Genomic DNA, 17,294 nt, shown 5'->3' on the forward strand with positions numbered 1-17,294 from the left:
AAAATTAGAAAGTTAAAGAATAATGATGATATATTTTGTTGATTTTTTAAAAAAGTCTGTAAAACCCAACTGTGTAAAACATTGTAAAAAAAAAAAGAGCATTAAAAACAATTATTACATTTTTATAACATTTTATTGGTAATACATGTGTAGCCATTGGTAAAAAAAAAAAAGAAGAAGAAGCTATTTGGAAAGCACATCCTTTTTATTATTGTTAAAAATAATGCTGGCAATAAAAACACAGACTTTTATTTAGGCTTGTATGTCTACTGTTATTTGCATTGTAAAACATATTTCTTTGCAGAGCCTTCCCGGATATATCTGAATTTTATTTTAATTTATTTTAACTGTCTTAAGAAATGTATTTTAAAAGAATTGTATTCCTGTAGAGTTATTTTAGGGGAACTTTATGTTTTTTAAAATATGTCTTATTTCTTTATCTTGACTTGTGTGTTTTCATTAACTGCCTGTTTTATTTTGCTGCCCATGTAAAGCACTTTGGAGCTTTTCATTCTTAATCAATTTAAACTGTAATTGGGAAAGTGTACTTGTGTACAATTATATATGCCTTTGATCAACACTTAATTTGGTAATGTTTCAAGCAACCACTTAAGTAGTATAGTCTTGTTCAGTGATAAATGTATGCCTTGTTACTTTAAGACCAACCCCTCTATGTGGCACTAAACACTCCTCATACAGAAACGCGCATCATCGCTGCTGATGTGGAAATTCCCCCTTTTCTGCCATTTAAAACCTCCGCTCTGAGAGCAATGTGAGCTCGGTGCTGTGCAGACCTATATAAGAGGCTGTGAGTTAAATAATGTAGAATTTTGTGCAAAGCAGAGGACAGTCAAGAAGGGAAGGTGCTGCATGTTTTTTAGATGGGAAATCTGTTGGGCAGCTGGCGTTTCAAGGAGCCGAGCACCGTTGAGGAATGCGACTCGACGTGGGGGTCGGACTCCGAGAGCGACGAGCCGGCGGCTGAAGATGACAGCGGCATGTCCGACTCCGTCAGCCCGGCGGAGAGCGAGCGGGCCGCCGGAGACTCGTCTCCGCAGGTACAGTGATGGTCACTCCCAATGCGTGTGTTAAGGACAATGTTGGAGGAGAACAGGTGCATGGTGCGGTGAGATGTGTGCCGACGGCAGAGGCCAGGTTGGCCTTGATGATACTGTGCGCTGGACAGGACGCGGAGAGGGCAGCAGAGCAGCTCCGACATGTGCTGCTGTCCTGCTGAGTATCCTCAAGCTGCACCAAACTCCATTCAAAAATGCATCATATTTAAGTTACCTTAACGCACTTAACTTATATGTGTGCACTTTACTTCGTGGGTGTAGTAGTCCTCAGTGTGACATTTCATCCACCTGACGCACTCCACTGGAGCGCAGTACACTGAGCATGATGTGTGGCAGGCAGGGAGAAGAACTAACTGTGTCATATGTGAGATTAATTGCAGTTAAGTGGATTATAACAGATTTTTTAGAAGCATTATTTTAGATTATATTCTGGTTGATGCTCTATTCCAGTACCAGCATGTGGAGCCTGCGTGCCTGTAGTGTATACTCACTGTAGGTACTCATCACTTTGTTTGGTAATTTGTTATTCCCATATTGTTTTTCCAATTAAAGTTATACCATCTGCCTGCTGCTTCATGAGGGAAGTATTTCAGATGACAGCCTCATGATGATGATTATCCCTGTGCTACAGTGAGGTTATTAGATTACTTCACACAGTGTCAGATTATTAGAACCAGCAGGTTATAATGGGACTGTGAGAGGAACACATTAAGTTTTGTTAGAGTGTCAGTTTGTTGCAAATGTTATGAGATGACTGACAGAACTTATTCAAACAAAGAGGGAATGTTTCTGCCCGTTGTCTGAACCTCTAAACTTAGGGTGCAGGCAAGTGGCAACCTCCGGTCTCAAAATATGAAGCCCATGCAGAAGTGTTATAAACTACAGTTCATTGAGCGTCCACTTGAGGCTGGCTGCAGAAAGACCGGAAACCACATCCAAAGACCCGTTCAAAAAAGATGATCTTAGCAGCAGAAATAAACATGTGAACAGTCACATTCCAAAAACGGCTTCGGTCTGAAGAGCTAATTTCCCTATCGGCACATGCTGTACAGGGGGTGAATTTTATTCAAACGCAACACTTCAGAAGATGTTAACATTACAAGTTGTGCCCATTTAAGGACATTACTGACTTGATTGACAGGCGGGAACACTGTAGCTGTTGGCGAGGAGGCTCAAAGCCCGCCTCTTTACGTCACACTAACTCGACAGACGTTAGGTTGAGTTCAGCATTTCCAATATGGCTATCGACTTTAAAACAGCGCTTCAGTAACAGATGTGTGACGTCACGGATACTACGTCCATTTTGGGGAACTAAAAGACTAATGTACTAAAAGTCTCTTTGGGCCTTTTAAACATGTTCATCAGATGGGTTTGTTTTTCCCAATGAAAGGCTCTGGCTGTTATTTTAAATGTCAAACAGCAATACAGAAAGGATGTAGATTTTTGTGAAAAGCTTGAGGTGATTTATTTTCAATCAGACACAGCTACCAGACTCCACAACATAAAATCCTACTTTGACTTCACAGGATTTGGGAGTTGGTTGTCTTTGGCAGCCCACAGGAACATTTCCAACAACTTTATGCAGCTTTTAGTCTTTTAGAAATCTTGATATGTAAGATGAAGCCAAGGTTTGAGGGTAATAAATTCCCTTCAAATAGACTGAGACTATAAAGAATATATGAATTTAATAAGCCCAGTGTAACATTAGAAGCCCTCCAAACCAGAGGAGCTTAACATGACCCAGATTTTATTTGAGATCAGATCTGGATTCTTGCGTCCTTTTGTTGAGATTGCCGGGCAGCACTGATGTGAATTGTCCTCCTTTGCTAGAAAGAAAGGATGATGACAGCCCTCGACCTCAAAGCCGAGTCAGTGCTTTTCATTCCGCTGAATAGCAGATGAGTGCTACTTTGCATCTGTTAAAACATGAGGTGGTTTTGTTTGAGATCTGCAATTCAACTGAGTGTCTTTTCATTTCTATCCGTCTATCCTCCTTCATTTCTCTCTCTCTCTCTCTCTCTCTCTCTCTCTCTCTCTCTCTCTCTCTCTCTCTCTCTTCATTCCTCTCAGCTTACTGAATCCCCTGAGTCCGTTCCAAAGATGAAGAGGAGTTTCTACGCTGCCAGGGATCTCTACAAATACCGTCATAGCTACCCGGTACATAGACACACATGCACACACACAAAGTGATGCACATCTCCTCTCTTGAATGTTATAACCCCTCAGTTTGATCTCTGTGATCTGTGTCTGTCTTTGTGTAGAACTACAGAAAGTCTCGGCAACCCAATGAGTACCGTAACCTCCGCTTCTACCTGAACAAGATCCCTCTGGTCCCTGATGGTGAGATTGTAAACCATATTCACTTTTTGTTGATTAAAGGCATAGTCAGGAGTTTTTAACAGGTTTTGATATAGTGTCCCTCTCTTACTGGTGCTTCCTCATAACCTACATAGGAGATTATGATCATGACAGGTAACGTTAAACCAGCACAAACCCCTCACCTTTTGTGAGCTAAACCACAGTAATTAATCTGTTTACAAAGTTTAGTCTTTATGTTACAGTTAATAGTTTACGTAGCTACAAATCAATACATGATGTCATCTCGCTGCATCATGATTAAAACAGTGGGTGATGGTGCTCATGGGAAATGTAGCCTAGAAAAACATTACTGATTTCATCAAAAGGGGTCACCAGAATCAACACAACATAAAAACTCTTTATAGTGCCTTTAATTTCTTCCAATTATTTTTAGGGCTGGGTATCACCAGGTCCCTGGTGATACGATATTATCACGATATTTTGCCCACGATAACGATACTATCACGATACAGCGATTCTGCGATAATCGATATATTGCAAAAAATATCATCCACGATACATCACGATATCTGTGTCACTGAAGAAATTCATAATGTATTGACTGCTATGAATCCATTTCACAGAAATGACAAAACATTGTCAATCGATTTCACATGAATGACAACCAAGTAAAAAAAAGTATCTTCTGCACATATGGTCTAAGTCAAGTCTTAGACCATACGTACAGTAGATACATTGTATCTATCAGAGGCCCTCAATAGGCGCCCCTGGGCCGCATCAGAGCGGCAACCTCCGGTCTAAAAATATGAGTCAATGCGGAAGTGTTAAAAGCTGCAGTTCATCGAGGATCCGCTTGAGGCTGGCCCCGGAAGTACCAGAAGTCACATACACATGAATGGGAAAAAGACGGATCTTTGCAGCATTAATAAACATATTTACAACCTGGTACAAAAGATGAGTGTAGTCTGAATAGCTCATTTCTCGACGTCCTCTCACTGTGAGGGGGGTGAATTTTTTTCTAATTCGGCAATTTCGAAGATATTGATAGTCTTCCAATGAGAGGCACAGCTGCCTGCAGGAACACTGCAGCTGTTGGCTAGGAGGCTCAAAGCCCGCCTCTTTACGTCACACTGGCTCGACAGAAACAATATGGCTGCAGCTGCCGATTGGCTTCAAAACAGCGTTCAGAAACAGATGGGTGACGTCACGGATACTACGTCTATATTTTTTACAGTCTATGGCCGCATCCAGGCTGCCGGCCGCATATTTGTGGCCCTCGTACTGTTATTCCTTCACTCTGTGTTTTGGTCGAGTCAGCACGTGCATACCACGACTTGTCTCCATGCCAACGACACGCAGACAGCATGTTTCTGGGTCACTTCGAGTTCACTGCTGGGAGTGCACTTTTTAACTTCCACTTTCGTTTTTGGAGCAGCTCGCCAAGTAGCATTTTGCCAGGCTCACAGAAACGTTAGCATTAGCATTGTGCACCGTCCTCTCCTCCACGGTAAGCTCTGCGAACTCTTTATCAAGTGTGGTTCCATTGTCAGTATAGTAAAAGCCGAAGTGGGCCCAGACTTTAGATCTGAAATTCAACGGTGCATCTTTCAGGTGTTTTTCTCTGCTGCTAATCCTCCGCCTTGCACCATTTTCTTTTTCTTCTTCTTTTTATTTGCTTTCAAAGAGTACTCTACTGCAGCACCCACTCTTATTCATGCTAAGCACCATCATGTGGAGGCTTGAAGTAGTGACTGTAAAACAAAATTGTAGCAGGCTTTTGTGAGAGAATCTGTTTAGAATGGCTTTATGTTTATTGTTTAAATATCGATCTTTGGCGCCAGTGTATTGATAACGTATGGCAAGACGAAATATCGCGATATGTCGTAGTATCGGTATTTTGGCACACCCCTAATTATTTTCAAGATCGATTCTTCAATGTTGTTAAAGTAGGGTGTGTTTGTGGTTTGTGCTTTTCTGTTTTCTGTTTTTTTTCTTCACCTTTTTGAACGTTAAGTTGAATATCACTGTGCCTTCTTCTTAAACGTTTAGTGACGTATTCCCATGAACAACTGCTTCCTCTTATCAGATCTTGGAGGCAACTCTGTCACTGCTATGTTGCTATATTGTTTCCCGGTTACTGTTTTACATGTGCCACATTCAGCTATCAGATACACAAGACTTCTATTTTTGCAGAGAGCCAGAGCACGACACATCAATCTCCACAGAGTAGATCGAGCAGGACAGGAAGTCAGGCACCAATACAAAATTAAAACGTTCGGTTAATTTTCAGAATAAAACACTCTGTGTTATCACTAGATCGTATTTCACTTAACTTCAACAACAAACCGTCATGATGAGCGGAGCCAGACCTGAGTCAACAGGTCAAAGGTTTTCAGAGGAGGATAAAGACAACATGGATGAGGGGAGGAGGAGGATAATCCTTGATCTAGTAATTATCACGGGGAACTCTTGGTCTCTTGACTCCAGCTGTCCGATGGTCCTGATCCGTGCTCAATTCTGAGAATGCAGCTGGTGGGTGTTGACAGATGAGAGAGCACGGAGACAGACCATACATGGATCTGGTGGAAGCCTGGCGTAAGGATTCAAGATGTCTCACTGCGCAGCAATTCCACTGCGGAAATCGGCATGAAAATGTGGGATGATGTCACCAACGACTCATTAACTTTTTAATTAATCTGCGACTAAATTTGGTATCAAAGTTATGCTGATTGCGTTGATTAATCGTTGCACCCCTTCTGTAGATCTGATGTCTTTTAAAGCTTTGATACTCTCGAAACTATCAGCAGTGAAAATGACGAGGATTGTTTGTTTCAGAGTGTCACCAAAACTTTGACAACCCTATCATTTGCATTGGTTGGATTCCTGACATCCTGCTGTCTTTTACAGTCTAATGTATGACTCATTGTTGTTGTGGAAAAGTGTAATAAAAAGCCTTTTCTCTAGGAAGCTGTAAATCCCCCCGTTTGACTCTCACCCTGCAGCAGTGGTTACAGGCATGAAAAATTCAGTATAGAATAATCAGTCTTGTCATCTGTTTCATAACCAGCTTAAAACTCCTTTGTGGGGCTTTAACTATTTAAGAAAATAATAAAAAAATTCCATCCCAGTTTCTCAAAGTCAGGAGTGACGAATTTAAATTCCTCTTTCATTTCATGTTAGTTTATTTCATAAGATGCAAATTTAGGAGGCTGATTTTCTGCAAGCATTAATAAATCACCAAACAGCGGTAATGTTCTCTGTTCTCCTACAATCTCTCTCTCTCACACACACACACACACACACACACACACACACACACACACACACACACACACACACACACACACACACACACACACACATGTAGACAGTATCCAAACAGATCTCCTGCCACTGTGCAGAGAGGCAGCGTTAGCTTTGGGCTCAGTGAGTTTTGTTTGGCCGAAGGTCATGTTTGACTGGCAGCTTAGTGAACTGATCCAGTGTTTGAATACACACACACACACACACACACACACACACACACACACACACACACACACATACTTGCACAAACATACATACTACAGATGTGTGTGACAGCTAATTATCCCCTGTCTCTCTCCAGGTATCTACATAGAGGAGATTCTGACGAAGTGGAGAGGCGACTATGACAAACTGGAGCACAATCACACCTACATTCAGTGGTGAGACTTTTCATCCGTCTGTTTCCAGCCACCTTTTTATAGCACTGACTCCTGATAATAGACTGCACTCTTAATTGCATTATATAAGCTGTCGGAGTAACATTTTGAAGCGTGTTCAATAATGTGTGGCTGTCATACAAACGTCAGCAGAAACAAAGTAAGGATTTCATCAGCTGTACTTTTGAGTGTTAAACATTTCATAATGGATTTAAAATGAGCTATTTGACTAATCCCCATTACACCTCTACACCTACTTTACTCCTCTACTCTGCAGTCAGTTCTCTACTTTCTTTGTGTAGCTTCACTATCACCAATATCTAGGGATGAAACAATACTCTAAACTAGAGATATGATTCACGATGCTGGGATACGGTTTTCCTCAGAAAATCTGTTCTCAAGTCAAAGTTAAATTATGGAGAATCTAAAAAAAAATACAGATGACCAGATTTAATGCTTTTATTTTGTTTTGCCTTACTCTATAATCTGATTTGCTAAAAAAAAAACATGGGAGAAAATGAGAACAGCTTAAAGAAAAGTCAACAGTAAAAGATGTTGGATATTTAAGCACCTCCCAAAGAGGAATAAGCTCTTACATTGTTGAGATGTTTTCTCATACATCACTCTCTCTGTTGGTAATAATAACTAATTCATTTATAGCAGATGATATTCTTATCTAAGTAAGGGTGTCGCTGGATTTCAGGTTTCGGAAAACAGAAGTGAATAATGTCCAAGCTGATAGTGAAACTGCTTCTTTAGCATCACTTCTGATTTTAAAAGTTAAGAAGTGGTTTATATGGAATTATATAATTGTCACAGCACCTAAAAACTGAGTGCCCCCGTCATATACGAATAAAAAGAAGAAGTGGAACGTTAGCGCTGTGCATTGTGGGAAACAGTACGTGAGGGAGACTGGTCTGCATACTGAGAAATTTTCCTGAATCAGTACGACATCTGGGGGGTTTTGGCATACTGCAGATTTTGAAGTTGTTCACATACTACATACTACAATCAGTACGTACTATTTGTATTGTAGGTGCTTTCAAAAACAGCCAAGATATTGTAAGACAAGAGAAGTCAAAGACAGATAATGCCCTCTGCTGTTTGTAAAGGGTACTGCTTTTAAATTTACATCTCAATGATTTTTAACTTTTAAATCAAAGATGGGGGAATAACAACAGAACCCTAAAGCTTGAATAACTACAATGAACTGCTCTGTAGTCACCTGTTGCAGCAGTCACCGGTTCAACTCCATGAGCCTTTGCTGCATGTCTTCCACCACTCTCTACTCCCCACTCTCAACTCCCCACTCTCTACTTCCCACATTTCCTGTCTCTCTTCAGCTGACCTATCTTAAAAAGGAAAAAATAGAAACAGAACCAAAAAAAAACAAACAAAAGTGAAATGTCAAGTTACTGGTGTCATGCAGAGCTTCAAACATCACCTGTTCATTCAGCTCGACAGTTCAGAAGGATTCATATCTAAACCGTGTGATTAGCACATTTGTGAGATAAGATTCACCAAGAAGTAAAACAATCTGACTTACAAAACACAACTGTTCAATGATAATGTACTATAAGTATCACCTCATTTAATTTATAGAGAACAGTATTTAACAGAAACTTGACTGCATCACGTCGTAACTTTGAACTGTCATTGAAATATCGATCATGAGGCAAAAAGAGACGAGCCAAAGAAAGAACCCAAAAAACTACCAAACAGGCTTATTCATTTTAAAATATAAAATATTTAAACTTTGTGACATTGCATGGTTATTTAGTTTTTTGCAACACATTAAATGTATTAGGATACATTTAAGCAAAAGAAGGCATCACAGATAGTTGTATTTTCTAACACGGGCATCTTGTCCTTAATTTCTTATATTGCACTAAACTATTAATACCAGTGGGGAGTATAGGTGTGAGTATGAAGCTCCAAAGCATCAAACTTTTTAAAGCACACATTTAAAGAAAGCCTCAAAGCTTCACCAGGCTTCATCAATTTTAAAAATATAATCCACAAATACCAAAATTCTGAGAACATAAATCTTCTCCTGTTTTCTTTAAATTGTTAAACTGGGCTCAGGAAAGTTTGTGGAACCATGAAGTTATAATTGATTGAGGGGGTGTAGTGAACAGTTCATTTTTATGACAGAGTAGGAATGGTACCAGCTGTATCTTACCATAACATAGTAATAACAATACTAATAGAAACTACTGTGAAATTCAACTTTAACAATAATATATTGTATTTATTCCTTTCCTTCACTCCTTTTTCACTCACCAGGCTGTTCCCATTGAGAGAACAAGGGCTCAACTTCTACGCACATGAACTGACTCAGGACGAGATCAAAGTAAGACAAACTGTACAAACATAAACTCTACACACACTTAGTATCCTGAAACCATGTTCACAAGTCCTACTAAGATTACAGCTGCATGTCTGCTTCCTTCATTTTCCCCCAATTTCACATTTTAAACAGATATCTATGCCATGTTGTTAAAATTGAGACAGGCAGAGCATTCTCTTTACAATCATGACATAACTTTGATCCCAACAGAGACACACATCTTCATGCAAGAGTTAAATAAATCTTCCAAAGTCTGACTGTATGAAACACAGATGCAGTCCCAGTGAATTCTCCCATTGGTTTCTGAGGAGTTGTAATGAAGACCAAAGATGGCAGTTGCCATGTTGAAAATGCTGACTCAACTTCACTTCCTATCAGTCTTACCTCTGGAAAAGAGGTGGAGCTGAGGCTGGCCTTAAGCTACAATCATAGACTGTATAATGAAATGACATAGTATCCTTGACATCACCCATCTGTTTCTGAAGCGCTGTTTTGAAGCCAATCGTTGACGGGTGCCATATTGGAAATGCTGAACTCAACCTAACTGCTGTTGAGTTAGTGTGAGGTAAAGAGGCGGGCTTTGAGCCTCCTCGCCAACAGCTACAGTGTTCCCACCTGTCAGTCAAGTCAGCTGTACCTCTCATAATGAAAAACTTGTATTCTTAATATCTTCGAACTGCAACTTTATTAAGACTTCACCTCAAAACAAGGTGTGCAGATCGAGAAATGAGCTATCCAGACTAAACTCATTTTTAACTCATGTTTATTTCTGCTGTAAAGATCGGATTCTGGAATTGGTTTGTATCTGGTTTCCGGTACTTTCGGAGCCAGCCTCATGCGGACACTAGAGGAACTGCAGTTTTTAACACTTCTGCTTTAGCTTCAATTCTTGTGAGCGGAGGTTGCCTCTTGGCTACAATGCACCTACCTGTCAGGTGACTAAACCATGCCCCTTAATATGCTAATGTGATTATAACTCTTGGCCTTAAACAAAAGAGTTATAAGAAAAATCATCCACTGTACAGTGTGAACTAATTCATAAATTAATTATAGAGATAAAAAAACATGAATTATACCAGGCTGTAAGTCTGCTGTCAAAATAGGCGTTTTAATATGAGTAATAATGGTAATGCCTTGGCTTTTACAGCCAGCCTCAAGTGGACAATCAAGGAACTGCAGGTTTTTGCACTTCTGCATTGGCTTTATTTTTCATCACTGGAGGTTGCCGCTTGTGAAAAACAGAAAGTGAACATGGGAATCACTGATCCACGATTAACTTGACTATTTTTGTTCAATCTTGTGTTCCACAATAACTGTGTTGGATCTGAGCCAACCGTTTTAAAACCAAAGTCACAGCAATTCAAACAAACTGAGTAAGGCAGCCGTGGACCATTAACTCCCCGGTTCTTAAGGTAGAATCACTGATTTCATCAAGGGAGTTTTGTGGTTTTGAGGAAGCAATGCAACAGATGTGTCTGGTTTCATGTCAGGTCTATCTCAGTAGCTATCACTATTATTATTATTATCAAGAACTTTATTTATAATTTTGTTATTGTGCATTTCCCTGCAGGGTTAATGTTGCAGCCTTAACAGTCTGTTATCAGACAGCTGGCTGAAATAATCTTATAGATGAACACAAAGAAGTGTTGGGTGAGAGGGGAGTGCATTTACTGATAAATGCTATGTACTCCTGCCATCACCAGTGTGTGTTTATGCCAAGCAGAAAGGTGGTATAGTACCTGTGTGCTGTTTCTGATATGTTGTGTGTAATCCTGTCAGGAATTCCAAAGCACCCGGGAAGCCAAGCGCAGATTTCTGGCCGCCTACTCCATCATGTTGGACTTCTATGGGATCAAACTGCTGGATAAGAGTGGGAATGTTGCTCGTGCTTCCAACTGGCAGGAGCGATTCCAGCACCTAAATGAGTAAGCACACACACACACACACACACACACACACACACACACACACACACACACACACACACACACTAAACACACAGACACAACCCAGTGACACACACATTGTGCAGCTGCTTTGGGGTATAAAACTGTTGCCAGAATTCGTGTGAACGCATGGCTCGGTTGCCAATTGCTGCTATTGTGTCCGTTAGTAAGACCGTTATTCTAAATCCAATGCAACTTAATAGCTCTTCTATGAGAATCCGAATGTGCAACAACATGTGCAAAGTCAACAAACAGATGGCTACAGGGTAATTAAAATGTTGTTTCTTGCCAAAGTACAGCACGGAAGTCACATGTTGGGATGTTTTACTCCTTCCACCAAGCACGGCCTCTGTCTGTGGGTTAGGGTTAGCTTTTTCATGCTAAACCTCAGAGTCTGATGCTAACATTGCAGTCAGGGCTGGGCACAATGGATAAAATATGTTACGATTCTTTTTGTGGCAGGATCACAATCTTGATTTTATCACCATTAGTTTCCATGTTTATTTTCAATATAATTTAAACAAACACAATGGCTAAAATAATTTGATAACAAACTGGCCTGTTGTAAACGACAGATCTTTGCTAGAAAATAACAAATCTCTCCCTCCTCTGCTTGTCAAGGTCTCAGCACAACTACCTGCGCATCACTCGCATCCTGAAGTCCCTTGGTGAGCTCGGCTACGAGGCCTTCAAGGCCCCTCTGGTCCGTCTGTTCCTGGAGGAGTCGCTGTGTCACAACACCCTTCCCAACATGCAGCACAGCGTCCTGGAATACTTTGTCTACACCATTCGCCTGCCAGCCACCCGCAGGCGGCTGCTCCGCTACGCCCGCCAGCACTACAGGCCCGCCCACGCTTTCCTCTGGGGCCCACCGCCTAAGCGGCGAGGTGGGGGTGGTGCTGGAGGGAGCGCAGGTGCTGGAAGTAGTGGCATCAGAGCGCCTGCTCCAACACCAGAGCCGCAGAGGAGGGGGGAGGAGAGCAGCCCGACTGCAAGTAGTGGGATTATTGTGTCTTCCCATGATGCCATGATGTGCCAGGAGCTGGTTGGAGTGGGGCTGAAGGGCTCTGCAGGACTCGGCTCCAGTATGAGCGGGCTGGAAGGAGCGCTGATGATGGTGGGGGCGAGAGGAGAGATTAACGACTACAGTGAGATTGTTCCTTTGTAGTCTCAGTGTAAAACAAAACAGCTGTTTTTAAAGTTACTGGTTGTAAAGAATAAAACCTTTGTTTATTCCAGAGCTCTCTGAAGCTTCTGGATCATCCTGTAGGTACAGAAACGTAGAGAGAATAAGTACAACACATTCATAGAACTGACTGAAGTGACATTATTAGAAACAATCCAGGTTAAGGGCTTTTCACAAAAAACTTCTCTGATAGGTCGGTTCAGCTGTGTTGAATATGAGATAACTAACTCGCCTTGGTCTAAATCACAAACCATGTAAATCATAAGAGAGCCAAGGCTTTTCCTGATCAGGGCTACATGTGATCACAACTTAGACAGAAGACTGCCTTATTTCATTTTTAAACTGGGACTTTGTCTGAGATGAGAAGGGTTACTGATACTAAAAACATTTCAGAAGAACCAAAACCATCATGTGACTGGCATTTCAGTCATGTGATGAGGAAACAAAGTCCTGCGTTATCACCAAACATGTCAGAACAAGCTGAGCTGACTTTGTACAGGCGCTGTAAAGTGAAAACTATAATGTGAAGAAGATCAGGAGAAGTTAGTCCTCCTTTCTTTTTTTATTCTCTGGACACAAAGTGAGTGTGTGTGGGGGGAAGAGGGGGGGCTAATTTATCATAGCAATATTCTTAAAGCATTTGTGGAGCTTGAAATCCTCACATTGTTGTTAATAATAACCGGCACAACTGGATATTTATCTGCACTGCAATTTTCTTGTATAAAAGCTGAAGGTAGCTGCTCCCTCATGAATTGTACATAAATATACGTAGAGAGAAAAAGTGGACTTGTTGTGATTAGATGTCTGTGATCAACAGTTAAGAAATCACTTAAATCACTACAGCGACCATTTTCCTGTGAAACAAACTCAAAGATAGAAAGTCATGCTGTTATCTGGAGGATAATATCATATCACTGCATCATAGGATGGAAATGTGACAGATCAATATAAGTCCAGCTTTCCTACAAAGATAGTGAACAGTTCAAATACGGAGGGACTCTGGATGATATTTCAAAGTAAACCATTTGATCATATTACTCAAACTATAACAGGAGTGTCATTATGTGCACAGAATATGAATCAACATGAGTAAGACACTGTCATCCTCTTCATGAGTGCTACATCTGAGGAAAATGGCCGCTGTGTAAATATGGTGACTAGAGGGACTTTTAAGTGACATCACTTCTCTCCTAACCTACAACTAAAAATCCATGAAGATACTCCAGAAGTCTGTCTGCAATTGTGTCTGAGAATAGTTTATATTCTGCGTCGCCCTTACGCAGCAGTTGTCGACGCAGATGTGAGCTCTGCATACTTGTGCGTCGATGTGTCCGTAAGCATGGTCTCTCCGATGGTCGGGTTGTCTGTTTCCGGCCCGGCTACGATCTCTGTTTATTTTTCCACAGAGATTCAGAGGATACTATGTTGATTCAGAGCTGATACATGTAGCTGTTTATCATACAGCAATGATTACAGGGAAGAAAAAAGAGAACACCTCGGAGGAGATGAAGTACACGGCCGATGTAAATGCGGGAAACACAATGCAGCGGAGGGCTTGTGGTCTGCGTCAATTCGATGAGTAGTTACATTTTGGAGGAGGTGTGCGTCAGCTCCATGCGTAGGCCTCTGCGAAGGCAGGTTACTAGACAACAGTAAACTTTGTGCTATTGAAGCAGGCTTAACCATCTGAAAGAGTTATTGAACCGTTGTAAAGCAGATATCTGTTGTTAATGGTCGTTCCTGTTAACAGTTTGTACTTCAACTTGTAAAAAGTTGAAACTGCTGCTGTTGGGCAAGTTTAAGACATTTTCCCACTGACTGCAAACATTCACAATTTGTGATATTAAAATGAATTCTACTATTAAAAGAGCAAGACACAGTTTTTTGATCTTGAATAGTACTTACTGAACAAATCAGCATAGTGTGTACCGCTTTGTCCCCAGGGGCGCCAAAACCACCACAAACTGAATGTTCCTCACAGGAGCTTTAATGTGGACTCATTTTTAATAGTAGTTCTCTGCTTCCAGTGTTCCCACTCAAACAAACAAGCAGCAGCTGAAATCAGATGTTTTTAACTTTTGGGAAATGTTTAAGCTTTTATTAACATTTTCTCTGACCGTGTTGTAGAAATGGATTTGTTCATTTTTCCAAGTTTGGAGTGTTTGTCACCTAAAAGCCCTCTGCTCTTAACCTTATAAAAGAGATGGGATGTGAAGTGTAACTGAAGTTAATGTGAACAAACGTGATGTGAAGGTTGTTGCACTTTTTGACAATCCGTGTCTTCCTGTTGAAAGCGCTGTAGGTTTCTGCAAACTGTTTGGAAATAGATAGAATCTAAATATGCTCCGAAACAGATTGATTGTTTTCCTCTTGCCTAACTTTGCAATAATTTGGCAATATTCATTAGCTTCCAATAAGGCTTCATATTGATAAAGCTGACTATCACTCATTATTCATCCTTATGGAAATGTGTTCTTTAACACCCCTCAGTATATTCCCCTAACACTCTTCTACAACGAGGGTCACATTATTAGCATGCATAGCGCTCCTCTGAAAGTAACGCTGTAATGTGTTTTAGGGTGTGCAGCTTCTTCAGGAAGTGAAGCATATTTACTGCAGCTGTACACTCACCTCTGATGTGAGACGGTGATGAGACACCTTATCGTCATCCACATCATGTCAGAGGTTCGCAGCAGCAGCTTGCCTGTGTTTTAGTTTTTATTTTAATAGCCTGATATGTGAGGAAGTGTGCTCTAGTGGTTCTCTAAGCCAATGTTGACTCAGCAGAGAGAATTTAAAGGGATAGTTAACGTATTTTTAAACTTGGGTCCTATTTTTACACATTTTGGGGTCTAAATGACGAGTATGAAAAGATTGAATTTCTTCGACTAGCAGCCACAAAACAGGCTGTAAGAAGTGCAGTGTTATCTTTAGGAGCAAACACTTAAGGGATAATGTATGGATAGTTGGTAGTTATGGGATAGAATCCTGACAGGGGGAGACAAAGACTCCAACTAATATTGCGTAACAGGATCCAATATGAAAATGTCCGTAGTTTGCCGATTTAGCATGCTAACCTAAACCAACGTTTTAGTCACATCGTTTTGATGCTAACGGAAACTACCCGTTTTACCTCACCTTACGGTCTATGGTGTCAACAAGCAGAAGCAAAATGAGCCGGAACTATTTCCCATGGATTGATTTGGCATGACGTGTGATCAGTTTGCCTCTGGCTGTTTGATCAATCAGAATCAAGCATCTTACACAACCTGATAATCAGTAAGAAAGCCAGGTGATAAGCCTGATTAAGGTCCTTTCTCAACAATAAATCTATATATTTTTCAGTCTAGCAGTTTTGAATTCTGAAAGTTATATTTTTGGGGCTTTTACACCTTTATTTTATAGAGGACAGTGGATAGTGTAGGAAACTGGGAGAGAGTGGGGGAATGACATGCAGGAAAGATGCCGCAGGCTGGATTCGAGCCCGTGCCGCCTGCTACATGGGCGTGCAACTGAACCATTAGGCTAAGTCTGCACCCGCAGTTTTGAATTCTTATTCTAAGTGTCTGCTAAGAATATGAAAAGAACCCCTGCAGAAAGATTATTTCGGTCACCACGAGTATCGGTTACTGGACGTCTCCAGACAAACACAGGAGTTTAACCTTCAGGGCGTTGGAGTTGGTGGTCTACCCCTGCCTCGATTGTGTCATTGCTCCTCTAAAGAATAGTCTGTTGAATCCAAACTCACCTTCCAAAACCCCAAAGTGAAACAGTCACATAAATAAGTCTTAAACACGTCATTTAGACCTCAGTGAGTGGGTCCAGGTTTATTAACACTTTAAGCCCACTTTATGATCGCTCTGTTTGATTCTGCTGTAGATAGTTCTCTGTGAAATTAAAGCCATGTGAGACAGCAATGATTCTGTCTGTTTTCAGCTGTTCTTCCTGTAGAATGAAGCCTTTTTTTTAATACAAGCTAACAAGGTCTCTACATTTGCTCCCCAGCCAAGTGTATCTGATATAATTGTAAAACTAACTTTTCAGGTGAATCGTGTGAAACATGGGCTCAAGTATCTGAATTTTTAGTATGTGTGCATACACGTGTGTGAGAATGTGTGTCTGATATTCTTAAGTGCCTTTTTTGTATTTTTTATGTTTCTGAATGCTGTCTTTCCCGACTCATGTCCCGTTCATCCCGTTTTTTTGTAGAGCATTTTGATATTTGCCTAATTGTTGCATTATAATCATAAACAGTGAGTATTAATGTACAGTAACAGCAGGGATGAATCCCATAAAGACTGGAGAGGTTAATAATAATATATACTACTTGAAATTGTATTGGGCTTATTGATAAAAATGTGATTGTTTCATTGATAAATATTCACTATGCTTTCATCTTTCATCATAGATTTGCCACAATGACTGGACATTTGCCCTATAATGTGAATTTGCCACTCTTGACGTAAATAAAAATGGGAATGTGGATTAAGATGTTTGTCATGTGACTGTGTTTAAAGAAAGTTTGAACAGTTTATATCACTATTTTTTATTTCACTCTGGTAAGCACACATTCGCACATGCAGAGCAGTTCTGGAAGCTGCAATAATCTCATTGGTTGAGGTAAAAGAGCCTCAGTTTGTCTGCCAAAGGCTGAACAGCTATCACGCTTAAATAAGCTCACAGCGAGGATTAGACATTCAAAGGGATTCACTTTCAAATACTTAATATAACTAA

At 40.6% G+C, this 17,294-nt stretch overlaps 1 protein-coding gene across 1 annotated transcript; it reads left to right on the forward strand.

The window, feature by feature from the left end:
- Positions 1-745: 745 nt before the first annotated feature.
- ogfrl1 (opioid growth factor receptor-like 1) lies at positions 746-17,049 on the forward strand. The gene is made up of 7 exons (XM_034681055.1): positions 746-1,058; positions 3,147-3,233; positions 3,338-3,416; positions 7,003-7,081; positions 9,365-9,431; positions 11,208-11,353; positions 11,996-17,049. Exons 1-7 carry the CDS (start codon positions 882-884, stop codon positions 12,540-12,542), a joined length of 1,182 nt encoding a protein of 393 aa, XP_034536946.1. The 5' UTR covers positions 746-881; the 3' UTR covers positions 12,543-17,049.
- The last annotated feature ends 245 nt before the right edge of the window (positions 17,050-17,294 follow it).

This window comes from Notolabrus celidotus, chromosome 4 (assembly GCF_009762535.1).
Source record: "Notolabrus celidotus isolate fNotCel1 chromosome 4, fNotCel1.pri, whole genome shotgun sequence".
NCBI lineage: Eukaryota > Metazoa > Chordata > Actinopteri > Labriformes > Labridae > Notolabrus > Notolabrus celidotus.

What these genes read in the sequence shown, in the direction of transcription:
- ogfrl1 (XM_034681055.1), top strand. Translation starts at nt 882, where the DNA reads ATGGGAAATCTGTTGGGCAGCTGGCGTTTCAAGGAGCCGAGCACCGTT. An exon ending in GATCCCTCTGGTCCCTGATG is followed by an intron (nt 3,417 to 7,002) that starts GTGAGATTGTAA and finishes GTCTCTCTCCAG; the next exon opens with GTATCTACATAGAGGAGATT. An exon ending in CGATTCCAGCACCTAAATGA is followed by an intron (nt 11,354 to 11,995) that starts GTAAGCACACAC and finishes CTGCTTGTCAAG; the next exon opens with GTCTCAGCACAACTACCTGC.